The sequence below is a fragment of the Buteo buteo genome, chromosome 3 (assembly GCF_964188355.1).
Source record: "Buteo buteo chromosome 3, bButBut1.hap1.1, whole genome shotgun sequence".
Classification (NCBI taxonomy): domain Eukaryota; kingdom Metazoa; phylum Chordata; class Aves; order Accipitriformes; family Accipitridae; genus Buteo; species Buteo buteo.
The window spans coordinates 53,444,623-53,457,652 of NC_134173.1; the positions used below are offsets into that span (position 1 = coordinate 53,444,623).

General features: G+C 62.3%; 1 protein-coding gene across 1 annotated transcript; it reads right to left on the reverse strand.

Moving 5' to 3' along the window:
• Positions 1–350: 350 nt before the first annotated feature.
• GDF6 (growth differentiation factor 6) lies at positions 351–11,777 on the reverse strand. The gene is made up of 2 exons (XM_075023650.1): positions 11,373–11,777; positions 351–1,342 (listed from the first exon to the last, which is right to left on the reverse strand). The coding sequence occupies exons 1-2, from the start codon at positions 11,707–11,709 to the stop codon at positions 471–473; spliced, it is 1,209 nt and encodes a 402-aa protein (XP_074879751.1). The 5' UTR covers positions 11,710–11,777; the 3' UTR covers positions 351–470.
• Between the last annotated feature and the right edge of the window lie 1,253 nt (positions 11,778–13,030).

Genomic DNA, 13,030 nt, shown 5'->3' on the forward strand with positions numbered 1-13,030 from the left:
TGGGGGGGGGCGTAGGCTATTTCTGGCTGGTAAACTTGCAGGAATGTGAAAGAGAGAGGGCAGGAACGAAACAGCCCTCTGGAGAGCAACTTCAGGGAGAGGGTCCCTCCGCTCCCCCTCCCTCCCCCGGCTCTTTCTGTACTTGGTGAATCGCCTTCACCCCTGCCGGGGGGGCAGGACAGATCGCCAGATAAACCCCGGGGGGCGGGAAGGGAAGCGGGGCAGGGAGGCGGCGGGGGCCTGGCCGCCCGCCCCGCCCGCTCCCGCCGTCCCCGCGCGGCAGCGGCGGCCGGGCGCTGCCCGAGCCCCCCCCGCCGCCGCCGGCAGCCGCCGCCCCGCGCCGCCCGCCGGTGCCCGTCGCCCCCGCCGCGCTGCGGGCGGGCGCCGGGACCCCGCCGCCGCTGGCCGCCGCTGGCCGCCGCATCTCCGCCGGACGCAGCCCCGGCCGGCGCCGAGGGGCGTCCCGCCCGCTACCTGCAGCCGCAGGACTCCACCACCATGTCCTCGTACTGCTTGTACACCACGTTGTTGCCCGCGTCGATGTAGAGGATGCTGATGGGAGTCAGTTTGGTGGGGACGCAGCAGCTGGGCGGCGTGGAGCCGGGGTCCATGGAGTTCATGAGGGTCTGGATGATGGCGTGGTTCGTGGGCTCCAGGTGGGAGCGCAGCGGGAAGTCGCAGACCCCCTCGCAGTGGTGGGCCTCGTACTCCAGCGGGGCGATAATCCAGTCGTCCCAGCCCAGCTCCTTGAAGTTGACGTGCAGCGGCTTCTTGCTGCAGCGCAGGCGGGACTTCTTGCCGTGCCGCTTGCCGTGCCGGCTGGCGAAGGCGGTGCGCCGCTGGCGCCGAGGCGGCGGGCGGCGGGCGGCGGGCGGCGGCGGCGGCGGCGCGCCCAGCTCGGCGCGCAGCTCCCCGAGGAGGCTCCGCCGCCGGGCGCGGGTGAAGACCACCAGCAGCGCCCGCTCCTGCGGCGGCCGCGTCCGGCGCCCGAAGCCCAGGCCCCGCAGGTCCAGCCAGCGCGGCGGCCCGCGGCCCGCCGAGGCCCGCAGCTCCAGGCACAGCCGCTTCCAGGGCCGCTGCTCCCGCAGGCCCTGCCGCACGTCGAAGACCTCCCAGCCGGCGGCCGGGGCCGCCCGCGGGTCCAGGGCGCGGGCGTCCAGCGGCCGCGGCGAGAGGCAGGGGAAGAGCTGCATGTGCAGCGGGGCGGCGGGCACCGGCGGGCGGCCGCGGGGGGCCCGGCGGAAGAGCCGCAGCTCGGCCCCCACCAGCTCCTCCGTCTCGGAGAGGGTCGACACATCGAACACGTACTGCTGCCGCCTCAAGGGAGCGGGCGAGAGATCGTCTGCGAGATAAAAAAGAATGACAGTCAGTGGCCGAGCGGGGCGTCTGCCGAGAGCTCTCCGCGGCGGCGAAGGGCGGGCAGGGCCGCCGGCTGCCCGGCCGGGCCCGCCCCCGGACCGGGACCAGGGGCTCCGCCGGCAGCCGGGACCGAGCCGGGACCGGGGGAGGGCGGGGGGAAGGAGGAGGAGGAGAAGGAGGAGAAGGAGAAGGAGGAGGAGGAGGAAGAGGAGAAGGAGAAGGAGGAGAAGGAGAAGGAGGAGGAGGAAGAGGAGGAGGAGGGGAAGGAGGAAGAAAAAAGCAAAGAGAAAGAGGAGAAGAGAGAAGTGAAGCGAAGAGAAAAAAGGAGGAGGAAGAAGAGGAGGAGGAGGAAGAGGAGAAGGAGAAGGAGGAGGAGGAGGAAGAGGAGGAGGAGGAGAAGGAGGAAGAAAAAAGCAAAGAGAAAGAGGAGAAGAGAGAAGTGAAGCGAAGAGAAAAAAGGAGGAGGAAGAAGAGGAGGAGAAGGAGAAGGAGGAAGAAAAAAGCAAAGAGAAAGAGGAGAAGAGAGAAGTGAAGCGAAGAGAAAAAAGGAGGAGGAAGAAGAGGAGGAGGAGGAGAAGGAGGAAGAAAAAAGCAAAGAGAAAGAGGAGGAGAGAGAAGTGAAGCGAAGAAAAGAGAAAAAAGAAGAGGAGGAGGAAGAAGAGGAGGTATAGAAGGACCCTCACCAGACAGGAGGAGACCGCTTTCCCGCACCAGAGGCAGCCCCTGCTCCACGCACATCCTCTGCCCGTCAGCCCCGCCAGCAATGTGGGACTGGCAGTGTTTGTGTGTTCATATATGTTACGCACACATATATATACACATACATATTCTCCTTCAAGAGAAAAACCTGGACTTCTTTTTTGACACATTGGTGTACAAAGTGCAGCGCAGAAAGCAAACCAGATTCCCCCGAGCTGCTTTCCAATAAAATGTTTACAACCCAGCAAATACAAAAATTCCCAAAGCCCCTGGGTTTCCCCAGAAGCTAGTAAAGCTTGTGTAGATTTCAATAGTAAAAGTGTCACTGGAGCCTCTGTTCAGCAGCGCCTTGCCGCTTGTCCAAGCTCAGCCTGCTCCAGAGGTAGAAACGGAGACTAAAGAAACGCACAGCCCCCTGTTATTTATTGATATCAAAGGTCATTGCGATTCCTAGTCAGTGCATTTCACGACCTCGACTCTACCTGACAGCTCCGGGGCAACCTCCTTGGGGGGCAGGAGGGACAAGGGGATGATTTATGCCAACCAAGACCTTCAGGCGCGCCACGGCAAAGTAAAAATCAGTGCGGATTACCATGCAGTTAATCAGTGCAGATTAGCATACTCGAAAGTCGCCCTGCGCTGCTGCGTGTTCTCCCAGACGCCAACAGGGAGATGGAGCGTGGACTGGGAGTCCGCTCCAGCCCACGGCGGAGCCTGCCCGCCGGCCGAGCTCATGCCTCTCGGGAGGGTGGCGGGGGGAGTCTGCAAAAAACACATACACAGCCGCAAAAATGTCGTCGCAGCCCCAGGTGACGACAACAGCTGCTCTCGATCTGCTGGAAAGAGACGTGAAATCCAGCGGGAGCTGCCTACGGGCGCTGGACGGTCTCGGCAGCGCTGCAAGGACGGAGCAGGGTTTGGCCCACGGGTCGCTCGTGGGTTTGGGGGTGTTTTTCCGTCCTTCACACGCTTGTGACCGGAGGCTGAGGTGGCGGGAGGAGGGTCTGGCAGCTCAGGAGAGTTCAAGGGCCGTTGTCCCCTTCTTCAAGGGAGTCCCGGGCAGGACTGGGGGCTCCAGACAGAAGGGGATGTGCATCCTCGGGCAAGAATGCGTGGGTCCCTTTCCTCCTTCTCCTCCTCCTCCTCGCCTTTGGCTTTCCCTGCCCCCAAGCATCTGTCAGACACCCGGGGATCCGGCACGGCGCAGACAGGTCTCCCGGCCCCGCCGAGCTGCCTCCCACCTTCCTCCAACGGTTCCAGCCACCGTCGAGAAAACCAGATCAACGCCTTCCCCTGCCCCTACCTCGGGGCTTTAGGGTGTGGGCAGAGCCGGGCCTGGGCACAGCTCCGCTTTTAACCCATCCCTCTGCTTGGGGGGCGGGGGGCGGGGATGTCAGGCTTGGTTTCAAAGGGAGATGCTCGCCCTGTTTGGTACTCCCTGTCGCGAAAGGCTGGAGGTGGGGGGAGCGCTGCCTCCGGCCCGCTGTTCCTCCGGAGCAGACACCCCCCCCTCCCCGTCCTACTCCGGGCCAGTGCCCCCGCCCTGGGGTCTCCCGCAGCCCTACCGGGGTGCAGGAGCAGGGTAGCACTGCCCGACCGCCCGGGCTTTAGGGGAAAGAGAGGGCAGCCCTTTCCCGGGGGATGGGGGGACACAGAGGTGACAGCGCGCTCCCCCTCCCCCGGGAACCCCCACGCAGGCAGGTGGCTGCGGCGCGGGGAAAAGGCCCCTTCGGGAGTGACATCCAGGCGTGCGGGTTAGACGGGAGGGAAGCGGGGAGAGGCTGAATTCCCCGCGGCCCCCCGCTGCTGAAAGCGGTTTATAAAGGGGCTGCAGACCCCTGTCGTGTGGCGGGGCGGGGGGAAGCCAGCTCCGGTCCTGCGGGTGGGTGTCAGAGGCTTGCTCGGGGGGGGGCGCCTACAACGCGCTGCCCAGCAGCTTCCTTCGAAGGTCCAGCTTGGCGGAGGTTGAACGCGTTGCACGGCCGCTCCGGCGGGCTCGGTGGCATGGCACGCTGGGGACACGGCCGAGTGGCAGAGAAATGTGTCCCCGGGCAAGCGGGTCTCCGAGCCGGGTTTAGGCAGCACCGACCCTGCACTGGAAAACTCCCGCTGGTTCAGGCGGCTGCCGGCTCCCGCTCCGCTCCCCGAAAGGGGCAGGGCTGCCGGTTGTTTCAAATAAGCAGCTTTGAATCCGATCAGATAAACGCTATTTATTCACTCTTGTAACCTAATAATTCCAGATGAATACATAATCCTAAACCAGTATTGGCTCGCTCCCAGCGCCGTCGAGAGGGTGGGAAAAGGAGCGGAGGGCGGGGAGGGAAAGCGGTACCTCCGGAGCCTCCACAAACCGGGGAGAGACGGGTCTGGTTTGGGGACCCTTTGTTCCAGCGAAGCTGCTGCCTTCCCAGCACACAAAGAGCGGCAGCGGCGACGGCGTGGGGACACCCTGGCTGTCCCTCTCCCTCCGTGTGTGGAGCAGACACGGATCGGGGCTCGTCCCCTTCAGTTTTTCCTTTAAACCCGAGCAGCGGCTGGGGTGAAATCCGGGGTTTCTAACAGCCAGGTCGAGATCTTGCCTTTTTTCTCAGGCCAGTTGAGGCTGTCATTACCGTTATTCCCGTTACCGAAATATTTGGGAAGAGCAGCAAAGTCATCTCACATCCAGCCGGGCTGGGGAAAGCCACATTGCAGAAAATGCACCGGAGAGGTGCGTTTATATTTGTAACGTTAATTTAGATGAATGTTAGTTACGCGGTAAGTATTAGTTTTATTTCGACTCTCCGTTGTTTATTTTTTTCGGGCGAAGATAAAATATTGGGAGCGGGGAGGAGAGGGAGAAGGGGATAGATCTAGCTGGAATTTAAGCCAGCGGTGGGGGACGGCAGCAGCCCTGCTCCGCTCTGCCCTTCCCAAAGCGCCCGGGCAGGCGGCGTGCCCCCTGCTCCCCCCCGCGGGCCGGGCCGGGCCAGGCCGGGCCGGGGGGGGCTGCGCCGGGCCCCCGCCCGCCTCCTCCCCCGCTTTGCGGTGGCGGCGGTTTTATCATCTCCGACGTTAAATGAATGACCGGGTTGGGACGTTTCCTTAAACTCCCTGTGTGAAGCCTCTCCCGCTTCCCGGGCTCGCTTTCTCACCGGCAGCCTGGGCTTTGAGGCGAGCCGGGGGTTAACGAAGGCTACACAAAGTTTCCCTTTTCATGGCAGATCAGGTACTGGGCTCCCGGCCAATTCATCAGGGCTCAGATCTTAACTTTACATCACTGCAAATTATACCCAAACCACATTCAAGAAGAATTTTCCCATTCCCAAATTCTCTTTCAAGCCATATTTAAACTCGCAAACCAAAAGCACATTTGCAGTTTAAAGACCCTTTGCAGGCGCTCGCTCAACAATAATCTGGAAATTAAAACATATATCCCCCGTAATTGCGAGGGGCTGCCCACACGTTGTCTGCAGAGTCGCAAGGCTGACAGGTATTTCTTTCGGAGCATTACCCGAGCTGTGGAAACAAGGGGCTGACTCTCCATGTGTGGTATTTCTCCGGGTTTCAATTCCGCGTCTCCCAGCGCCTGCCTCGCCGTGGTTTTTTATTACACCGGGTGATTAGATTTAAATGTTTCGTTCGCTTCGCTATCGAGTAACCGGGAAAGACCACACCTTCCTCGGACGAGTTCCCAATCCTGCCAAAACCCCAGCGAGCTGATGGAGGGCTGTTTCCATTTTGGTTTCTTTTTTTTTTTTTTTTTTTTACCCCGGAGGGGGGAAGCACCTGGCTGCAATATACCTTTGATCACCTCTTTACCGTACCTGCGCCGGGAAGGCTGCCTGCCCTCGCCCCGCTCCCCGGCTCGCCGCTGCCGCCGCTGCCACCGCCGCGTCCCCGGTTCTCACGAGCGACGCCCGGCCCTCGGGCGCAGAGGGACCGCCGCGACACCCGCGGGGCATCCCGCGGGGCTCCGGGCCCTTCGTCCGTCGTCATCGCCCCCAGAGATGCGCCGGGGCAGAGAGGGGCTTCCTTGGGGGGTTTCTACCTGCTGTAACAGACATTAACCGAGCGCCCTTCCCCTTCCCCGTTTGCGGCGGTTTCGCTACCCGAAATACTTCGATCGAGGAGAAATCATTCTTCCCAAATTATCCGTGTTGAGAAAATCGGACTGCCTATTCCCGGCGCTTGGAGCTAAGAAATGGAGCGAGTGGACGCTTTGGAGGACATTTCTGAGCGATACATGTGGCAGCGCCGGGAGACAGCAACACAACATACAGATCTGGCCACAACTAGCACGGACTGAAACGTCCCCTTTCGCTCATAAACCAGACTTGAGGCACGGAAGGACGCCCGACCTCAGTTCCAGCCTGCCCCGAAATCGCAGGGAAAGGAGCATTTCTCCGATCCGCTGCTTTTTTTCTCTAGGACTACGGAGCGAGGAGGAAAATGAGGGCGAGGCGCCCCGCTGCCGTGCCCAGCGCCGGGCTGGCTCCGGGCTGCGCCGGGTTTTCTCCCCGCGGGCCGCATGGTTGCCCGTTGGGACCAGCCCAGGCTGCAGCACGGCATCGCCCCGCGGGCGGCGGAAACTAAGCAGCTCCGAAGCGGAGAGCTCGGTCCTACCGTCCTCAAAAAAAAAAAAAAAAAAAAAAAAGGAAAAAAAGAAAAAATTTAAACGCGGCCTCTTAGGAAGCCCCGCGCGGGGGCTTCTGGATTGCAAAATTAAAACTAAAAAATCAGAATCGGGTCGGAAAGGAGCCACCAGAATGGCTTGCGAGGCTTTAATTGCTCCTTGCCTTTAGCGGAGCGGCTCCGCGGCCGCGCACCTCGCCGCCGGGCTACCTGTGCCGCGGAGCGGCCGCGGGGGCTGCGTCTCGCAGCACTTGCGGGCTTTGCTTCCCGCAGACCGCCCTCCCCGCCCCGCCGCGCTGCCGTGCGCAAACCCCCGCGCCTTCGCAAAAGAAAACACGCAAACGAACTGTATACATAGAAAAGAAACCCCCTCCGACACCCCCGATTGTCAACGGGGAGAGGCGAGCAGTGCGGCCGCGGCTTCCGAGGAGGGGACGAGCCGCTGGCCGCTCCGCCCGCGGCCCGGCCCCGCACTCCGCTCCGCTCCCTCCCGCAGCCCCCGCAGCGCGGCGGGGGGACGGCACCCACCAAACCCCTAAATATTCCCCATACGCAGGCAGCGCGGAGCCGCAGCCCGCTCCCCGCCCGCCCCCGCGCTGCCGGCTCCGAGGGCGCGGAGGGCCCGCCGCCGGGCCGGGCCGGGCCGGGCCGGGCCGAGCCGAGCCGAGCCGAGCCGGGCCGGGCCGGGCCGGGCCGGGCCGGGCCGCTCGCTCCTTCCCCGGGCGCACGGCGGGGATGAGAAGCGGCTGCTCGCTGCCGCGCTCCGGCCGTCTGGTCTGCATTAGTGTTTTTATAAGGGGCTCAAACAAATCGAATACAAGGTCACCAAATAATTAACAGTTGTGAATTCCCTCCTTCCCCATTAAAATACTTCCCTGCTTATATTTCATTTTCCTCCTGCCAACGACAACACTGCCTGGGCAAAGGCGCTGCACAGATTACACTATATTGCAGCTCTCGGTCCACCCAGAAACCCGCTGTTTTGCATAAACATGTTGCACTAGATGAACTTCGAGTGGGATTTACGCTCTTTTCTTCTGCCACATGCACAGCCGGGCCGTTTCCAGTTTCTGCACACGGGATCCCCCTTTCATCCTGCCCCCTCTCCTCACCCCCCTCCTGACCCTAATGGCAAGAGCAAAATAACGATGGTCGGACCCCTGCCCATCTGAATCAGCTGCCTCCCAACTGGAACACGAAACCGCACAAAGAAAACGGGAAGGCAAAAAGGAGGCGATCTCGACCCATTTCGATTTCCCCGTCCCTTAGGCGCGGAGCTCAACATTTCGTATGGGGGAGCCCGGCCGCGGTACCGCGGCTGCGGGCAGCTCGGCGGACACAAAAGGGAAAGGGGACGCGAACCCACGGGAGCCGGCCCTTGTGGCATTCCCTGCCCACTGGAGATCCCTTTGAAAATCGCGCTCCCTCGCACCCCGGCTATTTCTTTTTTGTTTTCGGTTTGTTCCGAACCGTGCCGCGTTTCTGGCTAGCTGTGGATTTGCTTGTTTATAGCTCCCTTCTCTAGCTCTCTCCCGCTCTCTCTCTCTCTCTTTTTTTTTCCCCCCCTGCCTAGTGGAGTCCTTGCAGCTCCTAATTGTCCTGCCTTACTGTGGAGCTCCAATGCTGGGGGTCCTGAGGCCAGCGAGAGCACCATCTGCGTTTTAATGAGTTACTTCATGTGCCAACAGTAATTTTCCTACATTCAGCTAGGTCCTGTCTGATCTTGCGACCGTAACAAGGGGGAGCGAGTGGGGGGCGGGAGGGGGTGGAGAAGGGGGAATCGCAAACCCTTTCCCCCCTTTCTGCGCTCTTTTTCTACCGATGGGGCGAAAAAAAATTATATATATATATAACGCAGTAGTGTGGCTTTTCTCCCTCTCGAGCTAGCCTGAAAGCGATCTTATTAGCTTCCTGCGGGAAGGGAAGAAAGAAGAGGGGAAGGGGAGCGGTTGTCGGCGTCGGCACCGAAGGGCTCTGCCCCTCTCAGCCGCGGAGGGCGGTGGGACGGGCTGGCTTCGGGGCTGCTGCCGCCGGGGGCTGCTGCAGGCAGGAGCCGGCAGCCGAGCTGCCGGCCCCGCAGGACGCTCTCACGGACACGCAGGCAGAGCAGCCCACGCCGTGCGGGAAGGGTATTTCTCGGCAGGACTAGAAGCTGCTTCGCGCTCCTCTCCGGGCTGCTGTGTCCCGACCCCCCCCCCCCCCCGAAATCCTGCCCTGAAGGATGCCGTGCGGGCAGGAGGAGGACGGCCACCGCCGTCTCCCCCGGAGCTGCCGCTTAGGTAAAGAGCAGCCCATCTAATTGGGTCAATTTGGGCAGCTATATTGTCTGCAAATGAATTGACAGAAACTTCCACACACACACCCCCCTTCCCCGCTTTCCCTGAGCAAAGACTGTTCATCATCAGCACAACTCCAGCTCGCCAATTAACTGGGCTAGGAGCCCACGGGGAGGTGGGCAGTAAAATAGCTACCACTTCAGAGGAACGGAAGCTCTCTTGAAGTTTTTTGGTGATGTGCCATTGGCTGGTCCGCTTCATTATGGGAGACTAGACAATATTTGATATGTTATGACATGAACACTCAATTAGATCACTGAGTTGAAATACTCCAATCAGTGGCTTGATGCTAAGCAACCCTCAGAAGGTCCAGCAGAAGGTCACAGCCTGTGACACATCAAATCAAAATCAATGGGGAAAAGTGAGGCTTTTCCTTAATCAAACCAGGACTTCTGTTAGCAAATCACTTCCCTCGGAGTAGAATCTCCCATGCAGCGAGATGAGCTAAATTTGTTAAATTAACTGTCTTTCTTCTGGTTATCAAGAATAAGATGATCTTGAGCGCGGCTCTATTTCCCCGCGGCTCGCAGAATTAGCACCCCGTTTCCTCTCCGGCGGGGAAACAGGGCCAGTTCGTTTCTGAGGGCTGAGCTTTCGAAACCGTATTTCTAGAAAGCGAGTCCTCTTCCCCCTTCCCCCCCCCCCCCCCCCCTTTAACAGCGACGAAGAAAACAAACCCCATAAGGCGAAGGCGGAAAGCAAAACCCCGTGTCCCCTTTCCCCTCGGAAACGGCTGGGCGCTCCCGACCGCGGGGAGCACCCACTGTGGGCGCTTCCACGCACCCTCCCGAGTCCAGCGGGCGGCGACGGGCACCGGGGCGGGAGGGGAAGAGCCCCGCCGAGCTCCCTCCGCGGGGGAGAACCCTCCCCCGGAGCCGGGGGTGGCGATGGGGCAAGGGGCTGAGCCGTGGGGACCGGGGCGGGGAGGAGAGGCTGCCGGCCCCGGGAGACGGCGGAGGGGGTTGGTCTGGGTCCGGTTTGGTTTGGGAAGCGAGCGGCTCCCGGAGCTCCAGGCAGCCGTGCGGTTTTCCCGGCGCTGCGTTTTGCCCTAAAACGGCGGGGAAGCGGGGAGGTCGGCGTGCTTCCCCCGCTGCCGGCAGCTGCCGGAGGCCGCTGCCAGCCGCCGGCAGGTACACGGGCACGGTCCCGCGGGGGTGAGACTGGGGGGGCGGACGGAAGGGAGGGTCTTCAAATGGGGGAGGTGGCGGGGGGAGAAGGAAAGAATGCACTACCTTCATTAAGAACCTGTTAATTAGTCTGTTCTTAATGGCTCACAAACCGGGGTAATCGGGGGAAAACAAAAAAAAAAAGGAGGGGAGCGGGAGCGTCTTGAGGGAAGGGAAATTTCCCTCTAGGTCGCCGAGAAACCTCGTCCCGCGGCGCGGGTGCGAGCGATTAAACAACGCGAGAAAGCAAAGCAGGGCCCTGGCCGGGGCTGCGGGTCGCGGAGGGGTCCCGGCAGCCCCGCGGCACCGGTGCTGCGCGGGGAGAGCGGGGGCAAGGCCTGGGGCCCGGCTGGCCCCCGGCTCCGCCGCCCGCCCCGTCCTCTCCCCCCCTCCGCGCTCCCCGCCACGGAGCAGCCGAGGGCCTGGGGGAGCGGCCCCCGGCGCCGCTCCCGGCCCAGGCATGGGTGAGGACCAGCCCCGCGCACTTCAGGCTTAAAGGACGTAGGACGCGGCCCCGAAGCGGACGGCGAGTCCGGGTCGCCCCTCGCCGAGCCCCGGGGCCGGGAGTTACCTGCGCTTCGGGGTGCCTCCCCGCCAGCGGAGCCGGCTGCCACCCAGCCCCGGCGCTTTCAAGCGGGGCTGGTGCTCTTGCAGGTAACCCCGATAAAGCGACCCGAGGCGAGAGCAGCTTTGGGCAGCAAATGTTTGCCCTCGGTCAGTTTGAACTTTCTATTTGCCTTACAGCCGCAGCGATAAGAGCGATCCTTTCTCCGGCAGACGGAAAGAAACCAGAAGAGCGATTTTTTTTTTTTTGTCTTTTTTTGTCAAGGTTGCCTTTACACCCAAAGTGCGCCTGCAAAGCTCGGGCGTGTTTCCCACCACCCCGTGACGATTCGGGGAGGAACACGCGTGTTTCTCGCACGCAGCATTTACGGCAGCGGCGGTCCGGGTTTAGCGCCGCGGGGCAGTTTGCTTTAAAATAAAACAACGCGACTCCCAATTTACCGCAAGATCCACTTTTCTGCAGCGCCGGGGGAGGGGGGAAACGCCGGTGACCGATGCAGCGCGCTCCCCACCTCCCCAGCGCCAGGCTCCGCGGGACGGCGGCCTCTCACCGGGGACCGGCGTGGGAAGGGGCGCCCGCAGCCCCGGGGGGACGGTGAGGGGCGTGGGGGGGGCTGGGGGGGCCAGAACTTACCTCGTCCCCTGTCTACAAAACTAGTGATGGTGTTGGCGGATTTGGACGACTGAAAAAAGCTGGCGTTGATGCCCAGTTTCTCCGCGATGGAGTACGTCCTGAACAGAGACAGCATGTACTCGTGGGGTTCCGCCCGTGGCAGCGCCCGGCCCACGGCGTGTCCCCCTTGCCGGGGGCGGTTCTCCCGAGGGGACCGCGGCACCCTGCGGCCCCGTCCGCCCCTGGAGGAGGCGGCGAGCTCTGAGGAGGCGGGGAGGGAAGCCGGGAGGCAGCAAGGTAAATCCCAGAGGAGGCTGGCGAGCAAGGCGGCGGAGAGCAGGGCCCGGCGTGCATTCATAGCGAGAGGCGGCGGCGGTGGGGAGGAAGAGGAGGGCGGCCCGACGTGCGGCTCCGGCGGCCCACGGAGCGGCGCGGGGACTGCGCGGCGGCGTGGCGCGGAGCGGGGACTGCACCCGGGCGGGCTCGGCCCGGAGCAGCCCGCCCCGCCCCGTGGGTACCGCCCCGCCGCGGACCGCCCCGTGGGGGCACCCAGCCCGCCCCCGCGGGGCGGTCCGCGGCGGGGCGGGACACCCCGCGGTCGGGTGCCTGGGGGTCCCTTCGCTCCCTCCTCGCTGTGGACTCCACGCGGGAAGCGGACGCGAGGGCCGGGGAGAGATGCCGTGCGTCTCGCTGCCACCCTGCGGGTACCGCTTCTCATCAACCCACCAACGCTGTGGTGGGTCCAGGTGCCTCTTGGGTGCTGCAGTTTCGGGTCTCGGGTGCTGGAGGTTCGGGTGTGGGCAGACTTGTGCGACGCTAATGATCTTGCTCCAGGCTCTTTGTATTCCCACGGCTATGTGCCCGAGAGCTTGGCACAAAGCAGGGGTCTCTCAGGAAGGAGAGTTTGGTGGAAAGTGGGATCTCACCTTGGGATGAGCCAGGGCCCACCTAGTGGGCAGCCTCGAGGCAGGTCCTGCCACCCGTCAGAGAGGGAAGGGAAAGCACGGGTGTGAAGACCCAGAGACAGTTCTCCTTCTCTCAAAATCCGCACAGCCACCAAGAGGCGACCAGCCGGAGAGGAGCACGGTGCCAGGCTGGGGCCTGGGAAAATGCAGCGCAGGGCAGCCCGGGGCAGGCAGGATAGCCTTCTCAAAGCAGGGCACAGATCCTCCTTGTGCTGGTCATGCAGGAGACAGCAGTGGAGCAGAAGCAGGAGGATTCACCCACCCCTTTTCATCCAGTTTTTCAGTGGTGCATCCTCCAGTATAAGGCTTGTGTCAGGTCTCCAGATGGTTTCATCCCACCACCCACCTAGGGTTCACAGCCATAGACAAAGCAAGCATGGTAACAAGCTTGCGCTACCCTACCTGTCCTGTTCCGTCCTTGCTTCTTCCTGACCTCCTCCTCATCCTCCTGCCTGAACCACGGCACTGCTGCTGCTGCTGGCAGCCACAAGACACCCTCCTCTGCTTCCCCATGTTGCTTTCCTTTACCCTATGCTGAGCTTCCCTCCTCTCCTCTCCTGATCTCCCATTCTCCACTTGTTCCTACCTCTCCTCTCTGCCCCATCTTTGCCACTGGTGGACTTTCCTCTCATTCCACCAAACGACGCTGCAGCCTGAGGGTTGTGCGTGTTTAGCAGTGAAAGCTCAGTCCATAGCAAATAAAGTGAATTTGGC

What these genes read in the sequence shown, in the direction of transcription:
- GDF6 (XM_075023650.1), bottom strand. Translation starts at nt 11,709, where the DNA reads ATGAATGCACGCCGGGCCCTGCTCTCCGCCGCCTTGCTCGCCAGCCTC. An exon ending in TTTTGTAGACAGGGGACGAG is followed by an intron (nt 1,343 to 11,372) that starts GTAAGTTCTGGC and finishes TTTATCTCGCAG; the next exon opens with ACGATCTCTCGCCCGCTCCC.